Source organism: Anabas testudineus, chromosome 2 (genome assembly GCF_900324465.2).
Source record: "Anabas testudineus chromosome 2, fAnaTes1.2, whole genome shotgun sequence".
Lineage (NCBI taxonomy): Eukaryota > Metazoa > Chordata > Actinopteri > Anabantiformes > Anabantidae > Anabas > Anabas testudineus.
In genome coordinates, this window is record NC_046611.1 from 16,512,607 (window position 1) to 16,534,811 (window position 22,205).

The 22,205-nt window shown below is 38.2% G+C and overlaps 3 protein-coding genes and 1 long non-coding RNA gene across 5 annotated transcripts in view; 2 read left to right on the forward strand and 2 right to left on the reverse strand.

Moving 5' to 3' along the window:
• LOC113164190 (E3 ubiquitin-protein ligase RNF31) overlaps positions 1-3,888 on the forward strand; it is a 16,626-nt gene extending 12,738 nt beyond the window's left edge. Inside the window, exons 20-24 of the mRNA XM_026363361.1 lie at positions 329-442; positions 583-631; positions 860-956; positions 1,641-1,806; positions 3,274-3,888. Coding sequence (XP_026219146.1) covers positions 329-442; positions 583-631; positions 860-956; positions 1,641-1,806; positions 3,274-3,321 — 474 coding nt within the window. The 3' untranslated portion in view covers positions 3,322-3,888. The remainder of the gene's footprint in view (positions 1-328; positions 443-582; positions 632-859; positions 957-1,640; positions 1,807-3,273) is intronic.
• The window catches only part of LOC113164194, a 6,677-nt gene extending 592 nt beyond the window's left edge, over positions 1-6,085 (reverse strand). The window contains exons 1-3 of one of the 2 annotated variants that reach the window (XR_003298977.1): positions 5,950-6,085; positions 2,698-2,782; positions 1,660-1,814 (exon numbers count right to left, since the gene is read on the reverse strand). This is a non-coding gene — a long non-coding RNA (uncharacterized LOC113164194). Of the gene's footprint in view, positions 1-1,659; positions 1,815-2,697; positions 2,783-5,392; positions 5,472-5,949 lie in introns of those variants that run through there. The other variant, XR_003298978.1, reaches the window with a different exon arrangement.
• Positions 5,496-17,410, forward strand: irf9 (interferon regulatory factor 9). Its single transcript, XM_026363362.1, has 10 exons — positions 5,496-5,580; positions 6,010-6,076; positions 8,043-8,165; positions 8,294-8,474; positions 11,523-11,653; positions 12,247-12,334; positions 13,204-13,263; positions 13,418-13,807; positions 14,184-14,299; positions 15,073-17,410. Exons 2-10 carry the CDS (start codon positions 6,020-6,022, stop codon positions 15,238-15,240), a joined length of 1,314 nt encoding a protein of 437 aa, XP_026219147.1. The 5' UTR covers positions 5,496-5,580; positions 6,010-6,019; the 3' UTR covers positions 15,241-17,410.
• A 327-nt stretch (positions 17,411-17,737) lies between these two features.
• Positions 17,738-21,065, reverse strand: emc9 (ER membrane protein complex subunit 9). Its single transcript, XM_026363363.1, has 6 exons — positions 20,918-21,065; positions 20,441-20,640; positions 20,010-20,086; positions 19,793-19,862; positions 19,474-19,568; positions 17,738-18,158 (listed from the first exon to the last, which is right to left on the reverse strand). Exons 2-6 carry the CDS (start codon positions 20,633-20,635, stop codon positions 17,978-17,980), a joined length of 618 nt encoding a protein of 205 aa, XP_026219148.1. The 5' UTR covers positions 20,636-20,640; positions 20,918-21,065; the 3' UTR covers positions 17,738-17,977.
• Positions 21,066-22,205: the final 1,140 nt, after the last annotated feature.

Consider the following 22,205-nt stretch of genomic DNA (forward strand, 5'->3'; position numbering starts at 1 on the left):
TTATTTACATGCATTTATAATAAGTGACCTGTTTACAGTTGACTGTATCTTAACTGTCCCATAAAGAATCCAAGTTACTATAATCGCAGTAGGAAATTAGAGAAACCTGATTTCAGGGAGAACATTCATTTCTCTAATATGTAAACACAGAACTGGGTTTCAAATTGATTTATTTTTACATGTGGGTATGTGCGGGACAGAGGAGTGATTGAACGAAAGAAAAGATTGTGACATTTAGTTTTGCCTACTGGTACTTAAAACAAGCAGCTCACCAGAATCTGCTCCACCTCGCATGCTGTATTTATTTTCATTTTGCGGTCTCTTGCAGACGGGTTGTAAGACACCACAGTGCCTTTACCCCGGTCTGCATGCACATCATCCACGTGACTGTCTTTTCTACCTAAGAGACTGGGAGCCACCCAGACTACAGGCTCTGCTGCAGGTAATGATGCTATTCAGTTTTTGAGTCATTACTAGAGCTGCAACTAACCACATCAGCCAGTCAGTTTAAACATCAGCCCAAAGTGATAATATCAAAAAGCCTTCATGTAGGTATTTATGTGTTGTTTTTATTCTTGTTAGCGGGGCGGTGTGGACTTCAACACAGATCCTTCGAATGGAAGTCAAACTGGTAAAACAGCTTTTTGTTCATCAGCTTCTCTTTTCTTTCTCATGTAATGCAGAACAGAAAATGAGACTTTGTTTCACCAGAATGAATGGCTGGAATTCAGTCTTTGATAAGTCCTCAAAATGCCCTGGAAAAATAATTCAACTCTCAGTACGAGACTCTTACAATTGTCTGTTTATTTATTTGTATCTGGTAACGTGAAACTGACTCGCTCAAGTCTCTCTAAACCAGACGCTTGTGGTGTGATGGAGCAGAAGGACGAAGGAGGACAACAGATCGATTCACCGTGTGGCATCCAAACACAGCCGGGACAAGCTGGACTCTGCGAGTGAGTTTGACTCTGCTGGTGTGTGTGATCAGACTGAGGATGGCACACACATCAGCTCTAGTGTAGTAAAGACTGGCTCCATGTTAACGGCAGTTTTGGAAACGAAGCTACAACAATCTTTTACTCAACTCTAAATGAAATGACAGCAACATTTTAAACCTAATTCCTAATCCAAGGTTCCAGTGCTTAATGAGCTCTCTGTAGTAAAAATAGATTAAAATGATCCAACAGGGAAAGAATGAGCTTGTTATTTGTGAGACGACTGTAGAGGGAGGAGTATCACTTCCTCATCTTCCCACAGGATAGATTTACTGCTTTGTTTTTATCTCCTTTTCATTTACTGTTGCTAGGAACAATTTACAATGACTCTTTGTTGGGAAGATTTTAGTAAAATGAAATCTGTAAAGTGAGATGTGAGGGTTTTCCTGAGAAGGTTTCTAACCCTAACCCTAAAGTAATTTTAAGTACATTTACAATGTGGTTGAGCCTAACAAGCTTCTAAATAGTTTTTGTTTTGTTAAAAAATTGGTTAAATCATTACATTTTGATGGAAGGAAACAGAAAAAGAGAATGGACTCTACTGAGAGCAATTACATTACAAAAAGGGGATCTGGAAAAATTAACACATGTAAAAAATGGTAAATGAAAAGGTGTTTAACAGATGGCTGGGTTTGTTTTCTGCAGGAAACACTACAGGGAGTACCTGGTCAGTCTGATAAACGCTCACTCTCTGGACCCGGCTCTGATGTACGACGCCCAGGAGCTGACTCGGGCCTGTGAGAGATACCAGGTGGACACGCAGAGAGGAGACAACGAGGAGGATAACGCTTACATCGCTCGGCTGCTCAGGGTGAGAAACTAAAGAAAAATCCAGAAAGACACTAAATAAGGATCCTTGACATTGACTGCAGTTTGTGTATTAGCAGGTTATTATTAATTTGGAAACTGCATAGTCTGTGAAATTCACATTTTTCAAATTTTTTGACTGTTATTGTACTAACAGACGAGTCATGGATACATACATATTGCAGCATTTATGCAGTATTACACAGCCCATTAACCCTCTTCCACTGACAAGTCATGGCTTTAATTAGCTTCATGGCTAACTAGTGATAAACTGCAGTGTGTTTTACAGCAGAGAAAAAATGATAGAGCCGTTGTTCATTGACACCACTCAACTACTTTGCTTTTGAGTGTACAAGATGACTGTAGATGACGGCTTATCGCAGCGGTTGTATTACAGTAAGTGAACTGATGTGGTGCTGCCCATTTTCCCAGTAGCTATTTGTGGTAAATCCCCTCCCCCCCAAAACACATTTTACCAGAGGTGGGTGTCAAACTGTTGACAAGACTACAAATAAGATCAGTCATTACGTTTTTTTGATTCTAACTTTAGATTCAGGGGGATTTTAAATTTGTTAAACTTCACCAGAGCCCAAAAAGGTGAGTTTAAAAGACTTTAACAAGTCAGGGTAAGGGGAGGTAAATACTAACGGAGTGATCTACACAACACAGATGCAAACCCAGAGGCTATAAAACCTTATTGGTCCATATACCAGGCACAGTTTGTTATAAATAAAACATTTCCATGCTGAGTAGATTTGTTTATCTGCAGCTAGTGTGACGTTACATAAGGTCTAATGTGTGAATGCAGCAGTACGACTTTGGAACAGTGAGATTTCTCTTGGTTTCTTTAATAAATGTGTGGGTAGGGTAGACGAAGGCCACTGGTTTGACTTACCAAACGAGCAGCGTGTGTGCTGCAGTGCTGTACTGAGACAGGTGCATGTCATCACAAAATCCCAGCTTCACATTTGCGGCGGTGCCTTCAAGAGAAAACAGAAAGAAGAGTTCATAGCCTCAGCCTATGCATTTTTTTCATCCCCTGGGAAAAACAGATCATGTTTTTCAGATGCTTGTTCAGTCACGTATTCATTATCTGCCATTGTGTGTACATGTCCCTCCTCCACATTAAATTCTCCTTACTCACAGGGCACTGCGTTTGATCACAGCTCGTAAAATTACTCAAACATCATTGTGTATGAAAAGGTGGAGCGACGGTTTTAAGTGGACAGAGCGAGCTCCACTGTAGGTTGTTGAAAATCCAGTCGTCACAATGTTGGAAGCTGCTTTTCAGCTGCTTTTCAGCTGCTCATGAATAGAATCAGTTAAGAGTTTCAGTACAAACATTAAACTCTTGTCTTTCCATGTACGTTATAGGAATTGGAAGTAGAAGAATTTCTTGATCTTAATGAGAACATTAGCCGCAGTTCTTTACTAATTAAGGTAACAAACTTGCACTTTTCTTTCCTGACAGAAACTGACGGCGGTTCCTCTTGGAGAAAAGGTTCCTCGAAACAAATAGAGATTCCTGAACTGCACTTCATCACTGACCTCAGAACAGTCGGTTGTGCATTTCAACACAACAAGGATTGAGTTTGGACTAGCGAGAGGCTGTTTGTCTCCTCCTGTAATGAGATTTCGGACTCAAACCACAACAGAACGTGATGCAGCTGTGTTAGATTTGTGACATTTGTCCGTTTTCCACTGACCGACCTCACAGTTCTTTTCTTTCCCTGATGGTCGTAAAAAAGAACCAGATGTGCTGGAACATCACTAGACAGAAGCAGTTTTTTGTGGTTTTCCTCTCAGTTTGCGAATAAATGTCTTCAAGACAGCCTGATGCTTACATTTAGGAACAAAAAGAATTTTTTATCTGTGATATGAAGTTAAATCTTGTAAGAATCCAACTGTTTTATTTGATTTATCTCCTGCTTTTAAATGAAGCCAAACTTTCTATATCACAACAAGTAATACTGATAAATTAATGTTATGCAGTATTAGAAGTAAAAGCATTACAAATGTGTGAAAGACGATGAGATTTACTTTATATATGATAAATGAATTAAAATCATTAAATGATTGTTTCTGATTTGAGGATTGTTTTCATTATTTTTTAATTGGTTCTTAGTTTTATTTATTTTTTGCTAATAATTCTACGTTGCACTAAAAAATGGTTTGTGGATTTGTATTTTTCTACACCTAATACTGCGAAGAGTAGTGATAGAAAGTACTTTTTATAGGGTACTCATTTCTACTGCTTATACTTCTATTAGAATTTTCACACAAAACATAATCAGCACTAAACTATTCATATTGGATAGGAAGTAATTCAGATTACTGTAGTACAAAAGTAAGTAACTTTTGATTTTCTACATACACTTTGCTACTTACACTTGAATTTAAGTTTACCTTGGAATTAAAAACTACATGTAATCATTTTACATTTATGTTTTATTTCTTTAAACCTGATATACCACAGATACAGAGGCTGTACCTGCCCAATGATTTACAGGGAAAAGGGATGAATTAAATTATGTAACAATAAACCTGTACCTAAAATCCAGATTTAGAGGCATAAACCCTTGTTAGTTACTACAAAATGTGGTAAGGTGAAGCAAAGTTAATAATTATTTTTTAGGTGAAGGGAATAATTAGACAATATCTAACATTAATCATTAACTACACAGCAATCTAATAATTTTAATTTACTAGTTTAGATAAATTGATAATTTGGTCATAAATTATTCAGAAAAATGGCAGAAATGTTTAAATATGGTATATGAATTAAAATATATTTATCTGATTTATAAGCAGAAATGTCCAGAACACTATTAAAGTGTACTTAAAGCTGGTGGACGAGACATTTAATACCTTAAGTACAACTTTTTAAGTAAATAAATATTCTATTTTATAAGGGAAATGTTGCATTTTTTACTCCACTACATTTCCCTGCCAGCTAATGTTACTTTACAGATTTACTTTTATATCACTAAGTATATTCATAAAAATCTAAATTTCCACGTCATAATAATAATATTCTTTAGTGAAGTTTAAGAACCAAGTACATACTCCAGAAAGTGGTTTAAGTGCAACTTAAAGGAGCTGAATTATCTGCATCAGTCTGACTGAGTTACTGAATATAACTAAATATTGCTATTATTTCACTTAAAATAAATGTATAAAACTAATATACCAAGAAAAACAATTACTGCACTTAAATTTAAATACTAAAGATAAAAATGTACTGTACTTAAAGTAAAGTACACTACCAGTTTATAATATTCTATCATATATTTGGATTATAATGACTGCATTGTAGGAATCACTGCTGTTCATTAACAATCAGCATCTTTAAAGTAAAAAAAAAAAATCCCTCTAACCTGAAGTTCCCTACTGGGATTAATAAATTATCTACTCTATCTTTCTTATCTGTCTAAACTGTGGAGGGGGGTAAAAGTAAAAGCAACTTGAAATGAACGGTACAGTGCATGAGTAGATAATGAGTACCCTGGTAGTATTTTTATGTAACTAGGTCTGAGTATTTTTTATTATAGTATTTCTCCCACCTCTGGAAAACCCACTACTTTCAGTACCTTTCTGTGGTCGTGGGGTTTTTTTTGGCTGCGCCCTCTGTCGCCCCCTGGCGGTGCCGCCCCGCTCCGCTTCTCTAAAGTCACGTGATTTCTGGGAAGAGGCGCGTCTGCAGAGAGGCAGCAGAGTCCGGACCCGCAGAGCCGGAGACCAGACAGAGTCCACAGGCGGAGGAGGAAACACAACCGAGGTAAACGAAACTTAAGCTGCTTCCTTAATTCATCACATTAGCGTCTATATTTACTACATTTACTAATTTCGCTGTGGCCCGCGGGAGCAGGTAGCACTTCTAGATGCTGGTTCCTCCACCAGACTCTATTTAAAAATGTGCTGATTTTAAAATGCGGCTGTTCTGCGAGTGTTGTGGGTTTAATGTCTGAGCGGAATCTGAAACACGAGGCTTGAATCGGTGTTTGAATCCCAACAAGTTCACGTTTAAACCCTCTCACTTGGTAGTTTTTCCACTTTATGACAGCTTTATAAAAATAATTTGCTATAAGTGTTATTAAATTCACAGGGGAGGGACATGTTGTGACGTGCGTGTGATTTTACTGCTGACCTGTTTTTCTGCTGCTGCTGTTGTTGTTGTTTGTGTCTGATCGTCTTTCTCTTGTTTTAGTTTTGTGGTCATGGCTGCAGGCAGAATGCGCTCCACTCGCAGACTGCGCTCCTGGATCGTCGATCAGGTGTGTGTGTGTGTGTGTGTGTGTGTGGGGAAGATGAAGAGGGAGGCAGGGAGGGGTGAGGGAGAGAGACAGGAGGTGGGAGAAGGAAAGGGAAACAGAGAGAGAGAGAGAGAGAGAGAGAGAGAGAGAGAGAGAGAGAGAGAATGAAGTGTGGTGACCGAAAAACAAATGATTCTTTAGGATCATAGGACTGAATTTCATGCTGACAGTGGCTCTAAATGAATTCAAACTATGTTGATAATTGTTAATTGACATTTTTCAAACAGAAATGTATGTACCAAACATTGCTCATTAATGCATCTATTTACTGGTGAATATTTGCAGCTTTTTCAGTTTTGTGTGACTGGAAACAGAATAATTTGGGTTTTAGATCAGGAAAAATAAGACATTTAAAGGAAATGTTGATGAACATTTAACTAGAACTAGTCTTGGACGGCCTTTGTATCAAGATGTACCATCTTTGTATTTTTCAGTATTATAATTGGGGTTATATCAGGGTTTTAAAGAAAGGCAGACCTCCAGGAGCTTAGTTAAAACTGGTAAAACCATAATTCATCCAGTTTTTCTAGAACTGTACATTGTGAAATAACTCAAATGTTACTCACAGGACAATAATTCAACTCTATAACGTTTATTAATATGACAACATGTAACCACTCATTCTGCTTTCTAATGACTACTTTTGATACGATGGGTGTTTGCTGATAATACTAAACTTGTATTTGGACATGAGTATTTGGAGTACTGCTACTTTTACTGAAGTAAAGTGAACTCACAGCGAAGGAAGCTGTAACTAGGTCAAAGAGACGAGTGAGGACTAACAACTGAAGTAGGGAAGAGTTATGGGCCATTAACCAGTCACTAGAATGATGTTCATGATATTAAAAAAAGATCAATAATCAATAATCATCATTAACCAAGACAACTTAAATCTCAAAAGTAAAAATACTCCACGCAGTGACTGTATTATTAGATTAATTAGTTCTCTATTCACATTTTGTCTAATCAGCAGTTTAAACCTTAGAATAAGTAAATAATTAAATAGAAAAGCAGCAAATATTGACATTGGAGAGTGGAACATGCACTGTTTGGTATTTTAATTTGAAAAATCTAAATACAAAAAAAAAAAGTAGCAGATGTGGAAAGTATTTAATTTTCTTAGTTACAGTTATTTGCAAGTAACTTTTACTCCTCACAGTTTAGAGGGGAATGATGTACTTTTTACTTCACTCCTTTTATTGAAGCTTTAGTTGCTTTGCAGATTTCTAATGCAAAAAAGAATCTGATAAATCTTGTTGTGTGTAATAATGAAACCAACAGTACATGCAGATTAAAAAATTCGTTTATATATATATATATATAAATACTATATATATATAAATACTTATAATTATTAACATATTTGCAAGCTGCAAAAATAGTGATGTTCACAAGCATAATTCAATAATTAATTTCATATGTGCTGTTTAGGAGTACCTTAATGTTTGATAGTACACTACCACAACTACAGTGTTTTACTTTAACTTAAGCAAAATGTTTAAAGTAAATAAAGTATATTTTTGTTACAACAGATTTTTCGCAGTAATTCAGTCAGACTGATTCAGAGAAATGTGTTCCGTAAATCATTTGAAGTGCTACTTCTTCTAGTGGAGTGTCTTACTCTTACTCTTGTAGAGTATTAAGTCTGTGTACTGGTTCCGCCCCTGGTAACTACTCAAATAAATGTAATGGAGTAAAAAGTGCTCCAATACTTTTATGTAATCGTAACAGTCCCGGCTCTGCTGTTATATGTAAGCTCTCAGATTTACTACTACTACTAAACAGATTTACTACTACTACTAAACAGATTTACTACTACTACTAAACCTACTGGACGAGGTGACTTAGCTGGTTTCAGTGCTCTGCTCGTTGTGTATCTGTTTGTCATTTGTCGTGTGGTTTTGCGTTTTGTTTTTGACCGGTGCAGGTCAGCAGTGGGAAATATCCGGGGCTGATGTGGGACGACGATGCCAAGACCATGTTCCGCATCCCGTGGAAGCACGCGGGAAAACAGGACTTTCGCAAGGACGAGGACGCAGCGATCTTCAAGGTCAAGATGTGTTTCGGGTCTCAGAACTATATCAAGGACACACCAAAACACTACAGATCCAAACTTAGAATATATAAATATAAGAATAGCATGAAACCTGTTTGACAACACATCTGTGTGTTCCTCAGGCGTGGGCCGAGTTCAAAGGAAAGCTTACAGATGGGGGACAAGACAACCCGGCCTCCTGGAAGACCCGCCTGCGCTGCGCCCTCAACAAAAGTCTAGAGTTCGAGGAGGTGAACGACCGAGCCCAGCTGGACATCTCAGAGCCCTACAAGGTGTACCGCCTGGTCCCCATCAGCGAACAGAGTGAGACTGTGACACTGTTACCCCCTCTCTCTGATTTACTAACCATTCATTAATAGACTCAGCACTGTTGAAACCTGAGGCTGCTGCTCGTTGGTTCACTTACCATTAATAATGAACACAAAACCAATGCAAAGATAGGAAAGAGGCAAGAGCACTGACCAGAAGTAAAACAACGCGCTGTGTTAAAGAGCCAATAGAAAGGTCAAATAGTGATTCTGCAGATTATTACACGTATTTGAGGTGTAACCCAAGCCTTTACACTGATGCTGAACATCTGCCTGCAGCTGTTTTCTGTTTTAAATCAAAGTAGAACTGTCTATTAGACCAACAAGACATTTGAAGTCACATTTGACTCTGTGTTTGGACGTGTTTTCACTGCTCTGAGGTTTTATAGACAGATTAATTAATAATTAACCAGTTGTAAACCCGGAGGAACTGCACAGTAGCATGCTGACAGAAATAAAACATCACGCTTACTGGTTTGCTGATATCGAGTTGTACTTTACGTCGTTGGGGTTCTGTCCACATGAACTCAGTGGATTAACTCTGGACCTCTTTCCTGGTCCTAATCCAGAACAGACCTGCAAGTAAAGACAATCACAGGTCAGAGTGATCGCAGCATGAAGACACTTTAGGGGGTTTTAAGATGTTTGGCTTTATAGCAAGTCTCCATCTTTGTGTCTATTGTCTCACTGGTCCTACAGCATGTCCAACATATGACAAACAGAGGACTAACATTTTTAAATAGAACACCTGGAGTTGATTCAGTACTGGACTCAGGACCCCGTCCTTACAGCTGAGATTTAGCTCCCTGGACTTTGTCAGAACCTGAGACAACAGGTGTTAGTTAGTTAGTTAGAATATAATATATAACAGCAAGTAGAGTATTTGTGTTGTAAACACAAATACTCTACTTGCTGTCTACTTGCTTTATGCCCAATACAAACGTATTGGGCATAAAATGAGGGGGAGTGTTGTTAACACATATTTCATAGTGTTAGCCTGAAAAACCAAAGTGTTTGTGCTGTAGTTTCATAATGAACTCTTGTGTTTAACACTGCTGTAATCAACATGTGGTCAACCAGCTGTACAAAACCTCTGGGCTTAGTGCAACTAACAGTGACTTGCATTATTGATTAATCTGTCAATTATTATAATTTGATAAAGTCATGGAACACTAAAAAAAACAGTGAGTTTTGTAATTAACCATGGCTGCAGAATATTTTAGCTATTGATCATTTAATGGATGAATAGTTTCCAAGTTTTTAATCTTATTTTAATCTCGTTTCTTTGCATTACTTTAGCATTTTACAGCACAAACACATCAGCTGTGTCTCAGTGAAACAAGGTGACCCAGTGCGAAAGGTCTAAAGTACAAGTCTGATGGTGTTTTCATACCGTTTTATCTGTGGGTGGAGCTCCACAGCCGGATCAAATTATTTAGATAAGTCATATCAGCCGATGTTTGCAGCTTTATATGTGCACGAGGAATCGGGCCTGCGTCATACGTTTGACTGCATTTATTAATAGTTGTCAGATGGTTGTAAAATGGATCAGTAAACATTGGGTAATTAAGTAAAAAGCTTCATATGATCCTGAATATGGAATATATCTGTAGTAGTTCTATATAAAACAATGCATATTATGTAACTGAAGTGTTTTCACACAACTATATATAAACAAATAGATTTATATAATGTTTTTTTATCAGTTTGCTTGGATTCATTGATTTGGACATAGAAGTTATGCAAAATGATGAAGGCTTTTAGTGATCAGTCTTCTTAGTTTATCATTAAAACCTGCAGAAAATATATTCAAAAAGAATCTTAACTGAGTAGTTATTTGATACGCTGGATAATATCAGCATGTTATGACTCCAGGAGAGTGATGACTCTTCAAATCCACAGTTGAGTTTCAGCTTCAGATCTTTAGAATCATTTGAGCCGCTGTTCAAGCTGAGTAAGAAAAAAATGAGACTTTGTGTTTCGGTTTTTGATCCATTACATCCTTGGTAGTGAGAGAATTTGCAGCTTTTCTTGGTCATGTTGACAGTAAACTGAATATTTAGACATCTGGAGACACAGTATGTTCATATTAATCAAGTAACTGATCACATTACCACTGAGCAACAACACATACATTGAAACCTAAGCGAAATAAGACAGGAATTAGATAAACATAACTTTTGCATCAGAATTTAAGAAAAAGGAGCCACTGGTGTTTCTTGTGCATTACATGTTCAAATGTTCAACAGCATGCTCATATGGAAATGCACGTAAAGTCCTGATTGCTTCCTGCGGTTAGTTAAATTAGAGCTCTACACTGATTCACACCCAACAACACAGTCAGGTGAAAAACATCTGCACAAAACACTGATGAAAGTTTACATAATGTGACCTAGTTGTTTCGTAACGGACTCTCCTTCCCGTCACTCCCTGTCTGACATTGCACGTATCTCTAGAAAAAAACACCTCACCACCTTTTCCACACTGACTCAGATCAACTTGCTTCTTCTTCAGTTTCCTAAAACCACATTGGTTTTGACGTTGAGTCATTGACTGTTGTGATTGTTGCATTTTGTTTTTGCCTTTATTTCCCCTTTATTTTACACCATGCACCACTTACACCACTTCTCTAATTCTGTTGTAATGTACAAGTTTGGAGTTTTGACCAACTGCATTTGCTAATTATTAGTATTTAATTACACGGTTTGTAAATTATTTTCTTAAAAGCTACTATTGCACGTTTTTGCATATTAACCTGCAGTGGAAACTAGTTGCCATTAAAAGCAGAGGTCAATAGGTAATACTTGATCAAGTGACTTGTTGGCAGAGCTATCGCCTCAGCTGTTTGCTGAGTCAGAGGAGCATTGAGCTGAGGTCAACGAGTTCAGCCAACATCCACACGCCCAGTAACTGTGACAAGCAAATATACAGAGAGAAAAAATATTGGCTTTGCCTTAACTGGAAAAGTTTAATAATAATAACGACCAGTATCTTTTTTTTAACCTGAACAAAAATTTGAATGATTTTTTCCCCCCGTGTTTAGGGTTGGTGCTTCCTGAAAAGAAACACAGAGAAAAAACCACCAGGAGGTCGAAAAGGAGGAGCAGTGAATCGGAGAGTGACGACTCTAGCCACGTAAAACAAATAAAGATGGAACAGGTCACGTCTCAGCTGGTGAGTTAGCCGCTGGAAAAAGGCATTCAAACTATACTTAAAGGTTTTTTTTTACCACCACGAGAAACAAGCTGAAAACAGAAGTTTGAGTCTGATGATTTCAATCTGATTCCTCCAAACACGTGTCTTTCCTTTTACCATGTTAGCATTCATGTTAGACTAATGCAGTGTGTTATTTAGTTATTTAGTGTTATTAAACTTATACAGGCCAAAGGTGCCTTTATTTTAACATATTTTGTTTTGTCATTACTGTATTTCTTTTATACATTTACTTAAGACTTTGTAATTAAAAAAGGAAATCTTAAAATGTGGAATATTTGAAGTGCTGGTGGTTAAATGGTCTGTAGTATTCATCCTGAGAATCCAAATGTCTTCAACAATATTTAGTGGCGATACGTCAAACCACTGTTGGACAAATTTCATTCTGCCTCAAAATATTGGACATCCGTCACAGATCTGCTGCCTGCAGAAGCTAAAAAAAACAAAGAAATTGAGAAAGATGATGACAACTCTTCATCTTTCAAGAACAGACAGAGTTTGTCTGCTCTGTCAAGAAAATTTGTCCCTCAATCTGGAATCTTTCTGATTCGCAGAGTGCTCAAGACTCTCTGCTGCAGAGTGACATCACCATCCACATAGAAGAGCCCATTCAGCACACCACCACCACCATACCGACAGGCGGTGAGTGCACGCATTATTTCACAGTAAAGGGTGTTTGGGCAGATTAGCTGATAGATAACTGAGTGACTTTAATATGAAGAGGTGCTGTCATGACACTGAGGTTGAACAACACCGACAGCAGTACAGAGATGCTGCTAAAAGTTCGAACTAAGTTAACTATTTATTTCTGATACATGCATGTACAGTATATGTTTATTTTATTATGACGACTGCCTAATGCACTGGGCAGAGCGGGGTGGAGGCAGCAGAGAACCAGAGCAGCAGGCAGGAGCTCTGAACAGAGCAAAGATTGATTTTCAGTGTCATTCCAGCACCAGCACTTTAACTAATAGTGTCTTGCTGAGATATGGACCTCAAGACCTAAAGTGATTTCAGAACGAGGAAATCTTATTCCTCATATTCCAAAGTTCCTAATCGGCTTGTTTACACACACACACACACACACACACACACACACACACACACACACACACACAGGCCAGATCATCACACATAACGCAGTATGTGTGAAACAGCTTCTAAAAATACTTTGGTTTCCACTGTTAAAGTCAAAATCGAATTTGTGCTGTGAGTAGGAGCTGTTCTCTCACTTCAGAACCTGTTATCCTACCTCTGTGCTTCCAAAATAAGGTCATGAGTATGTGAGAAATCTGATTAGTGACTTCCTGAATATAAGTTAGGACTAACTGGAACCATAATTCTTGCATAACTTGATTTCTTTAGAGTCACCTGGTTCTCTGAGTTTGTGATAACGTGTCAGTGTGAGGCTACAGATGCGTTTCACCACCCTACACACGTTCGATGATTTATGTCGTTAGACCCAAACTACCAACTGATCGATCATCATTATTTCCAACTCTCCTCTGCAGTGGTTGATGAGATCACGTTGGACGTGCGGATCGAGGAGAGCGTTCCCGCTCCTGCCGATGGTAATAAAGTTAAGACCTGTGCATGTTATGTACAGATGTACTTGCTAATGTTGTCCAATGTGATTTCTATTTCAACATGCTGCCTTTTTACATTTTGATGAGTGCTTACCTACTATAGTTGGGTTATAGTTCCATTTTTTTGTATCGTCTCCAGCCCAGGACTCCTTCAACGTGGCGGTTCATTATTTAGGACAGGAGGTCCTAAGGCGTCAAATCCAGGGCACTGATGTCCGGATAATGTACTTGCCTTCCTCTCTCGTTCCCCCGCTGCCGGCCATCCTCAGCGGCAGGTTTCCACGCATCCCGTTGCCAGAGCCGCCTTCCACGCTGCCGGCCGGCCAGGAGCTGCAGGCCCTGTTCACTCTGCTGCCCTTCATGGAGAAGGGAGTGCTGCTGACCTCCACGGCGCAGGGGGTTTACGGCAAGAGGTATTGCCAGGGCCGGGTCTTCTGGACTGGGCCACACACGATCACACCTGGGCTGCACAAGATGGAGAGAAACACAGAACCGGTGCTGCTCTTCAGTAAAGAAACCTTCAAACAACGTGAGTCATTTAAGTCAGGACAAGGGTTTACACTGGAGTCTGATCTGTGGCTCGGCCTCCAGACACTGACCCTGCACCTGCACAGTTTGAGAGACTAGATTTTACTTGTTCTCTGTATGTCAACACGATGTTTAAAGCTGTTAGACTGATTCATTAAATAGAGCCTGTTTCCTATAATAAATAAAACATTTTAAATACAGTGAAAAGATACTTTTCAGCTGGATGTGAGTTCATGACTCAGTTCATGGAGTCATTCCATTATTTCTTTGTACTTTTCTTTTTTTTGGACACACAACACATTTGTATCCACTTTTAAAGTCTCAGTAAAATAGGATTGATCACATATTTAACTCACATGTCTATTTCCTCTAATCAGAGCTGGACCACTACCGTTCAAATGGCGGCGAGCCTCCTCACTGTGGCTTCACTCTGTGTTTTGGAGAAGAACTGACTAACACTGAAGACCCATCCAGAAAACTCATTATTGTTCAGGTACTGGACGTCCTCCCCTACTCTTAGTCTCAATGCTTCTTAGTTTCAGTCATTTCATGATATTTTAACTATAAACTGCATTTTCTACACTATGAACAAGAAGTCATATTAGAAGAGGTAAATACCATACCCATCTCAAATATGTTGTTGGAAATATTACCAAAGATAAAGAGTAAAAACAAACAATGTGATAAAGACACAGTACGACTAAAGCATAGTTTTCGTTTTGCTGGAAACTTTTCTCATGCTTTCCTAAAATTTGTGGAATATTTCTGACCAAGGTCTGCAGGTTCCTCAGTTAACTACTAAAGTAACAACAACTTCTGATCATTTGTTTAAAAATAGCAATAGGCAATAGAATTTACGACTAATTGACAACCAATGTATTATTATTGTAAGTTTAGTTATACAAATCTAGATTCAAAACATTACAAACTACAGTATGGCCAAATATTTTTTACAGGTGAGGAGCTTTAATTTGTGGCATCAGCTGAGCGTCTTAAATGGATGGCTGGTGGTCTGTTGCTGCGCGGCTTCCAACACGGCCTTAAAGTTGCTGACACCGTGCTGCGTGTTCGTTTCTCGATACGACCGGAGAGCTCCTACTGCTTGGAATTAATTTCTTAAACTAATTTAAATTGGAGATCACTAAATTCATTATGTTTAACATTTCAAGTCTCAAATATACTTCACAACAAAGACCAAAATTTAAAAATTAAGAGACTTTAAGTAAACACTAGAAATATCTGTACCTCCTTTTGTTTCCTCTGCAGATCACTTTACCGTGGGCGGAACAGCAGGTCCAGAGCGCTCAGTCTATCTTAGAGTCCATCAACATCCTCCAGACTCTGGCCAGTCAGTCTCCCCTGGGAGAAATAACTCTGAACCTGGTCACAGTGCCATCACCAGTGTCGGAGATGATCACCTGTGGGACTGTGTGAGCACTGAGTGCAACAGTGAAGACTTTCTTTCCAAAAATTCGAAAACATTCCCCATTTTACACCCACTCTGTCAGGGCAGAAGGGCTGAGCAATATGACGATCAGTTCACTAGTTACTAGTACCGTTAGAAAATCATGGAAAATTATATTCTTTGTCCAAATTAAATCCACAGATCTATTATAGAATTCTTCCCAAATAATGACGTAATGTGATCATTGTGTCAAAATAAGAGCCTGTAGTTTGTGTGGTAATTATATTCCATATTCCTCAGCCCTAATAGCACAAAATAAAACATTTAGCACTTATATAAGAAAAAAAAAGACTAGAAGTCAAACAGCACATTTAAAAATTGGACCTTTTTTACCCTGCAATGTGGATACTGAGCTCTTTTGGATGGACTCCGTCCTCCTCAAAGACATTAAGTGGTGTAAACACTACATGTGAACTGACATTTTGCTCTAATCCAGCAGTTCCCAACATGTGGGTCGGTCCAAGAACCCAAAACCAAACCCCAAGGTGCCATAAGAAGATCAACAGAATGAGAAATGAAATGTGTTCTTGGTTCCAAAATCTGTAATTTTCCTTTCCTCCAAATCATCGTTTAACTTCTGTCACAAGTGACAGAAGAGCATCCTGTACAATCGAGATATTGCTTTGTTTAAGGGGCCGACGTTGGGAGTGATGGCTTTAAGTAACTGTTTATACTACAGCACTATAGAAACCTTTTCCTTTAGTTTTAACTCAGCGTTCCCGTTAGAACTTTAGATGTCAAATATTACATTTACTATAGATTAAATGGAAATACAATATATAGGTAGAGCGGTAGTGAGCAACAGTGATAATTCTTTTAATGTGACACCTGTAAAGGTGGTGAAATCCATCGAAACGTACCTTCTCTTGTGAGACGCTTGTTGTTGAACAGACATGAATACAGCTGCTGATGTGGGTTAATAGTTGTCTTTTAATAGATAAAAAGATTCACACTTTGAATGCACCGTGTGCTGGGTCTAAAGCAGTGCTCAGTTAGGAAACATCATCCATCGTGTGCATTACTAGCAGTTACTACTGTATACTGTGAGAGAAGCTAATTTACAAGAGTGTGCAGACTTAACCTCAAGCTACTGCACGTACGATCATGTAAACATGAGATTAGTGTTTCAGAGTTGCACTAAATGCTTACCCTGCTTTAGACATTTTAAAAGTTATAAATGTTTTACTTGCAGAAGTTAGCAACAACAAAATAATCTTATCTGAAATAAATCCAGTAAACTTGCAGTAAATCTGTTGAAGCTTAGAATGTTTGGTTTTTAATCACGTTTTAGAGGTGTTTGTATAACTTGATGGTCATTTTATCAGGTGGCAGTTTGGTGCGTTGTTAAGCTAACATCTTGCTAAATATTAAAACATTTACCTCCGTTCCTCTTTTGTACTTCACTGAGCTATTTTTGGCAAAATGTGGCATACATTATGAGACAGTTCCTCTTGACAAGTAATGCAAAATTCCAGAAATTGCCGCTGCTGTTCAGGTGAGGGTAACTGTTGTGTAAATTAAAAAAGGATGCTACACACACAAATGTTGATGCAGAGCATTGAAGATAGTCTGACAAATCTGATAAGGGAGGTTTTTCAATGCAGCATACAGAGGTACAAAGTGGTGCATATACAGTAGTAGTTGCCAGTAGTCATTAACTGACTTAATGGTGCTTTACACCACTTGGGGGACGACATGTGCACAGTTTATTATGTACACCAAAGTAAAACTAATGCAGTCAAATAGCCATGCAGTAAATGATGAATGTTCAGTTTTCATTCAGACTGTTTCAGAGGGGTTCAACTGTAGGATCATTTTAGAAGGTGACGTTGAAATCTATTGTTTTATATCAACAGATGTTTCTTTTGTTTTATCCAGAGGGCCGGAAACATAACAAACAATGCTCTGTACAAAATGAGCACAGCACAAACTACAGCCTCTAAAATAATCCCAGAGTTGAACCAACTCCTCTATAAAACAGTTTGTGTGAAGACTGAACATTGGCAGCTTCTTGAAGGAAGATTTATTACAGGGCTGTTGGATTAGATTAATTTACGCTTGGTTTACCCAATAAACTGACGATTGGTGACTTGGGAGTTTCTGGAAACTACAAGTTCACAAATGGTGACATGATATTTAGTAACTACTTTTGTCGTTTAACCATTTTTGGATGTAGAATGAATGAATGACACTGCTTAGAAAAGCAGGAAAAACTAACAAAATACCACCTTAAACATGACCATCAGGATCAACTATGACCAACCTGTGCATCTTGAGTTTTAACAAACTCATATCTACTGCACCTCTTTTGTACTGTAATGTGTTTTTTGTTTGTCCTCCCTATTGCGTGTAATAACCAGATACCACAGGTGTTTACTGATAACCTTAAAAGGTATATTTAAGGTGGATTGAGCTGGACCGGGTGTTGAGCTGGACCACAAGGCACACTGCTGGGGGGGGGGGGGGGGGGGTGGGGGGGTGCGGGATCTGACAAGCTGTAGATATTTTATTATTTATGCATGTTTTATGTCGTGTCCTGTTCAGTCGAGGAGATGCATTAAAGATCAACATATTCCTAAACTCTGGTGTCGAATGTGTGAAGTTGTGTCGGGTCATTAAAAAAAAAAAAAAAAAAAAAAAATCACATTTATAGGTCAGAACATAAATAACTCTGAGCTCTAGTACGAACTGCTGCTACTTGTCTGGCTAGATGTTCCCATTGACTGGGGAGGCGAGCTCTGCTATCTTGGTGTTTAGTTTCTGATTGGTCCAGTCCTTTGTGATGTCATCCAAGTGGCTGTCAAAATCCACCAATAGCACGTGATCTCCGGACTCCAACATCTGGCTGGCTATCGCCCGGGTCTCCTCCCACTGTCTCAGCATTATCCTGAACAGGATGGAAAGAAAAACACATCATGTTGTGTTTAGAACAAAACACAAAAAAGGAAGTGGATGCCCGAGTTAGGCGGATCGGACAAAACATAACAGAGAGCAAAGATCCGCATATGAAAACATAACAGCAATTAAGTGTAACATGTAAACATAGTACACAAGAAACTTGTGTCTAGAGCTGCCGTAGTTCTTTTTTATGTAATCCTGTTTTTTACTACTTTAACATTGACAAATGTTTTGAACATTTATTACTTTTGTGCTGCAACATGAATTCAAAGTGATTATGGAACAATAATGAAATGTTTGTTACCACAAAAACATTGTAGAAGTTAGCATGAAAGTTAGCAGAAAACTGAACATCATTTACACTGAAACACTGTTTTTCAGGATGATACTGTAGTTTTTTAAACTAAAGTAGTAATTACATTTGATCACGACTACAATTTTGTTCTGAACTGACTAAGCAATCAGCTTTTCACCCCAGCTGGCTGCTGCTCTAAATAAGCTCTACTTAGCTATAAGCTCACATAAACAAGGTGAGGTTTTGGGATGATTTAGTCTCCCAGACTTGGATAATATGGTAGACTTTACATTTTATTGCCCTCACATAATGCGACTTAATACCTGTTTCACAGTTTTCTCTTCAGTACTTCCCAGCAGTATATAAAAAGTGTGTTTGCTACAGATATAATTGTCCTGGATAACCAAGAACCCCAGTTATAGTTCAGAACTGCGTTACATCTCCTAGATAAGGAGATTGCAGTCAGAGGAGCATAAAAAAAATAGCCGATTGTTGACAAACACCACAAGGACTTGTAGCATGTAAATTAAAATAAAGATAATTTAGTGAAGTTTGCGGAAAGTTCAAAAGTTCTCTCCTCTTTATGCTCTCAGTCTTTCTGTGATGTCTTAATTTATTTTAATGTTCCGTTTCATCAGAACAGCAGCAGAGTTACAGTGACATGTTTGACTAAATTAGGTTTAATTTAAAACTTTGTTAGTTGCTGTAATTATCCCACTTGACTTGCTAGCTCCAGCAGGTTATGTTTACAACTATACCCACACTATTTCTCTACTTGTTCTTTACCATGCTATGCTGGTAAATCTTTGTCCAATTTTCTGATGTCATCATTTTAACCAGTCATCACCCTGTCTTTAATCCTTTTAAATACGAGTGCTGTTCTACAACTTCTACCACCTTAATCTACAGGATACAGGGGCTGCATCTGGAAAACATGCTGCCTCCTCCCCCACAGATGAATCAAAGCAATGGAGAAACCCTTGTGTAGAACCAGAAACATGTCCCTTACGTGTGTTTGTCTTTGAGTATCCATTTTGAATCTTTGCGCTCATACATGACGATGGGAGGAACTCGGTAGTCTGGAGACATCTTACTGCCATCTAGCTGTAAAACAAAACAGAGGAGCAAACACAAATCATACAAATAATCAACTGAGCTAATAAATCAGATTATTTATATGACCAGCGGTCCTTAATAAATAGCTACATTATTACAGTTATGTTTTTGGCATTAACACACATCCTAATCAAGTCTTCGTTTGAGTTGTAATTTCTTAAAAGAAATGATAATGATAATGTAAAATTAAATCTATGTTGTGTTATACCAACCATTAGCAAAACTGCGTTGTCAAACTGTTCAGCAATCTTATCAGTTATCTTCAGCGCACATGGCGTTGGGCTGAAAAGATGGAGAGATTAAAGAAAGGGTTACATTTTGCAGAAAACCACTGTAAACATATACACTAGATTCAATAACAACTGTCAAAAAGTATAAAATGTCTAATTTTGATGACGTGCATCTGGCACCAGGTTGATGAAAACTCACCTGTTATCTGATACGCAGGCATTTGCTTGGTAGTATCCAACTATCCTCTGCTGAGACTGTGAACACCACACATCCACCTGAAACAGAATAATTTAAGTCAGACACTAATTTTAATCAACATGAACATGAAAAATCACCAGAAACCTCTCTCTTTACTGGAACAACGGACACATCAAAATCAATTTGCAAACAGTGTGAAACATGACTGAACCAGTCTCAAATTTCAATTATATGTTTTAGCTATTTAAAACGGAAACAGACAAACTATTCCTTTTCTCCGAGCAAACTTGCTTTCATAAAGAAATTATGGTGTGAATAAGTTTCAAGACTCAGGAATTCATCACTGACTCTTTACAAAACAATCAAGCTATAAATTCAGAGTACGATGTTGACTTGTAAACTCAGCAGTACACCTGCAGCAGGGGGTTTACCTGTGTGAGGGCCAGCTGAGTGGTTAGAGCCAGAGGAAGGTGGGAGTGAAGCAGCGGTACACAGTCTGTCACACAAACAGCGCCGCCTGCCGAGCTGGACGACAGCAGCAGCCCGTTGATGCTGCACCGTGGATACAGACAGGCGTGCAGGTACATCTTGACAAAAGCCCGACAGGAGAGCTCCACCTCACCCATGATGACTGAGGAGAAAAGCCAAGACACGGACACTGAAACTGGGCTTAAAATGAGCCGAACACACGCTGAATGTCGTCAAGCAACACAGGTTCAACACAACACACAATTTTCACTAACACAAAAAACAGCAGTGTTGCTCCATGTACAACAGGAAAACAGAGACATTCCCCAACTCGACCTTTTTGCTGGATATAACACTCGTTTGTCAGAAGATGCTAACCGCTATGATGCGCATTAGCATTAGCATACACGCTAACAGGGCACAACTGGATTCAGTCTCACCTGATAAGAAATGTAATTACAGACAGAAGATGTAGCTTCGAGAAGCAGATGTTAATTTAAATATTGTTTAACTTTAAGCCTTCGTGTAGGTGTTTAGGAGATTTTGGGATACAGCGGCGACGGACTACTGATTTACTTGATTGCAAATAAATAGCATCTGAACGGCTACTTCTGGTTCCGCCCACAAGGCATAAATGTAATTATGTGATTGGCCAAAGCGTTGACGCTCTATACGTCCACTGGATCAACCAGATGCCAATCATTTCTTCAGCGTTTAGCCGCTATAAAATGCCTTGGTTCTGTAGTAGTGCGCCATCTAGCGTAGAGGAGGTTAAGTTAGAAATAAAAATGTATTTTAAAGTCACAGTATAGAAGATTTAGCAAAGATATTGTTCAATAAATATGCCCAAAATGTATCTTAATATGTAGAACTGCTATGAAACTGCTGTGACACAGCAAACAGTGGTCTGACAGTGGAGGACAGATGTTCTCTTGCCTTTTTAAGTGAGGTTCCCCCTTTTAACAGGGAAGAATTTTTTGCATACATAATTTTGACAAAGGTAGGTCAGGTCAAAGTTAAGGTCAGGTTGCTCATTATTCTTTCACCCACTTGACAGGATGTGCATGATTTTTTAACATAAAAATAAAAATATTTGCTTGAGCAAATATCCAGAAGAGGTCAGACTAACCTCAGGTCTTCAGTAGTAAAGTAATGCATGACTGAGTGCAGGAAAACAGAACTTTCTGCTTGACAGATAAAATGTCTAATGTGAATTATTTTTTAAATCACACACATACACCTGCAACTTCAAATTGAAACCAGTTTCCAGATATTTTCAAGATATATATAAATGTTGATATTTTTTGTGATATTTGGTGAATCTAACAGAGAACTTTAATATATAACATGACCTCTAATCAATTACACCAACATAAAAAACTCTCACTGCTCTGCTTTAGACATGGAAACATTATTATTATGGAAGACACTAGTGTTGTTTCCTGTCTTTTTGTTTCTTTATCACATATTCTGTTTCTTAATGTGTTTTTATTTCACACACAAATAAAGAGTTTTACGTGTCATTAAAATTTTTAAATAAGAATAAAATGCTGCCTGATTATTCATCACTTACATCATGGTTTGAAAATAAAATAAAAAAAAAATCCATCACTTCCAGCATTTCATCTTAATTAAGTAATTATAATAATATTACGAGTACTACACAAGAGGACTACAATTCCCTAGTGCACCAATATTACGCAATTATTAAACCACTTCCTAAAAGGG

Bases quoted from the DNA above. Each gene is read 5' to 3' on its own strand.
- irf9 (XM_026363362.1), top strand. From the start codon at position 6,020: ATGGCTGCAGGCAGAATGCGCTCCACTCGCAGACTGCGCTCCTGGATC. The intron at 11,654-12,246 runs GTGAGTTAGCCG...TCTGATTCGCAG, and splicing joins AACAGGTCACGTCTCAGCTG to AGTGCTCAAGACTCTCTGCT. The intron at 13,264-13,417 runs GTAATAAAGTTA...TATCGTCTCCAG, and splicing joins CGTTCCCGCTCCTGCCGATG to CCCAGGACTCCTTCAACGTG.
- emc9 (XM_026363363.1), bottom strand. From the start codon at position 20,635: ATGGGTGAGGTGGAGCTCTCCTGTCGGGCTTTTGTCAAGATGTACCTG. The intron at 20,087-20,440 runs GTAAACCCCCTG...ATTCTGTTTCAG, and splicing joins CTCAGCTGGCCCTCACACAG to GTGGATGTGTGGTGTTCACA. The intron at 19,863-20,009 runs GTGAGTTTTCAT...CCATCTTTTCAG, and splicing joins GCCTGCGTATCAGATAACAG to CCCAACGCCATGTGCGCTGA.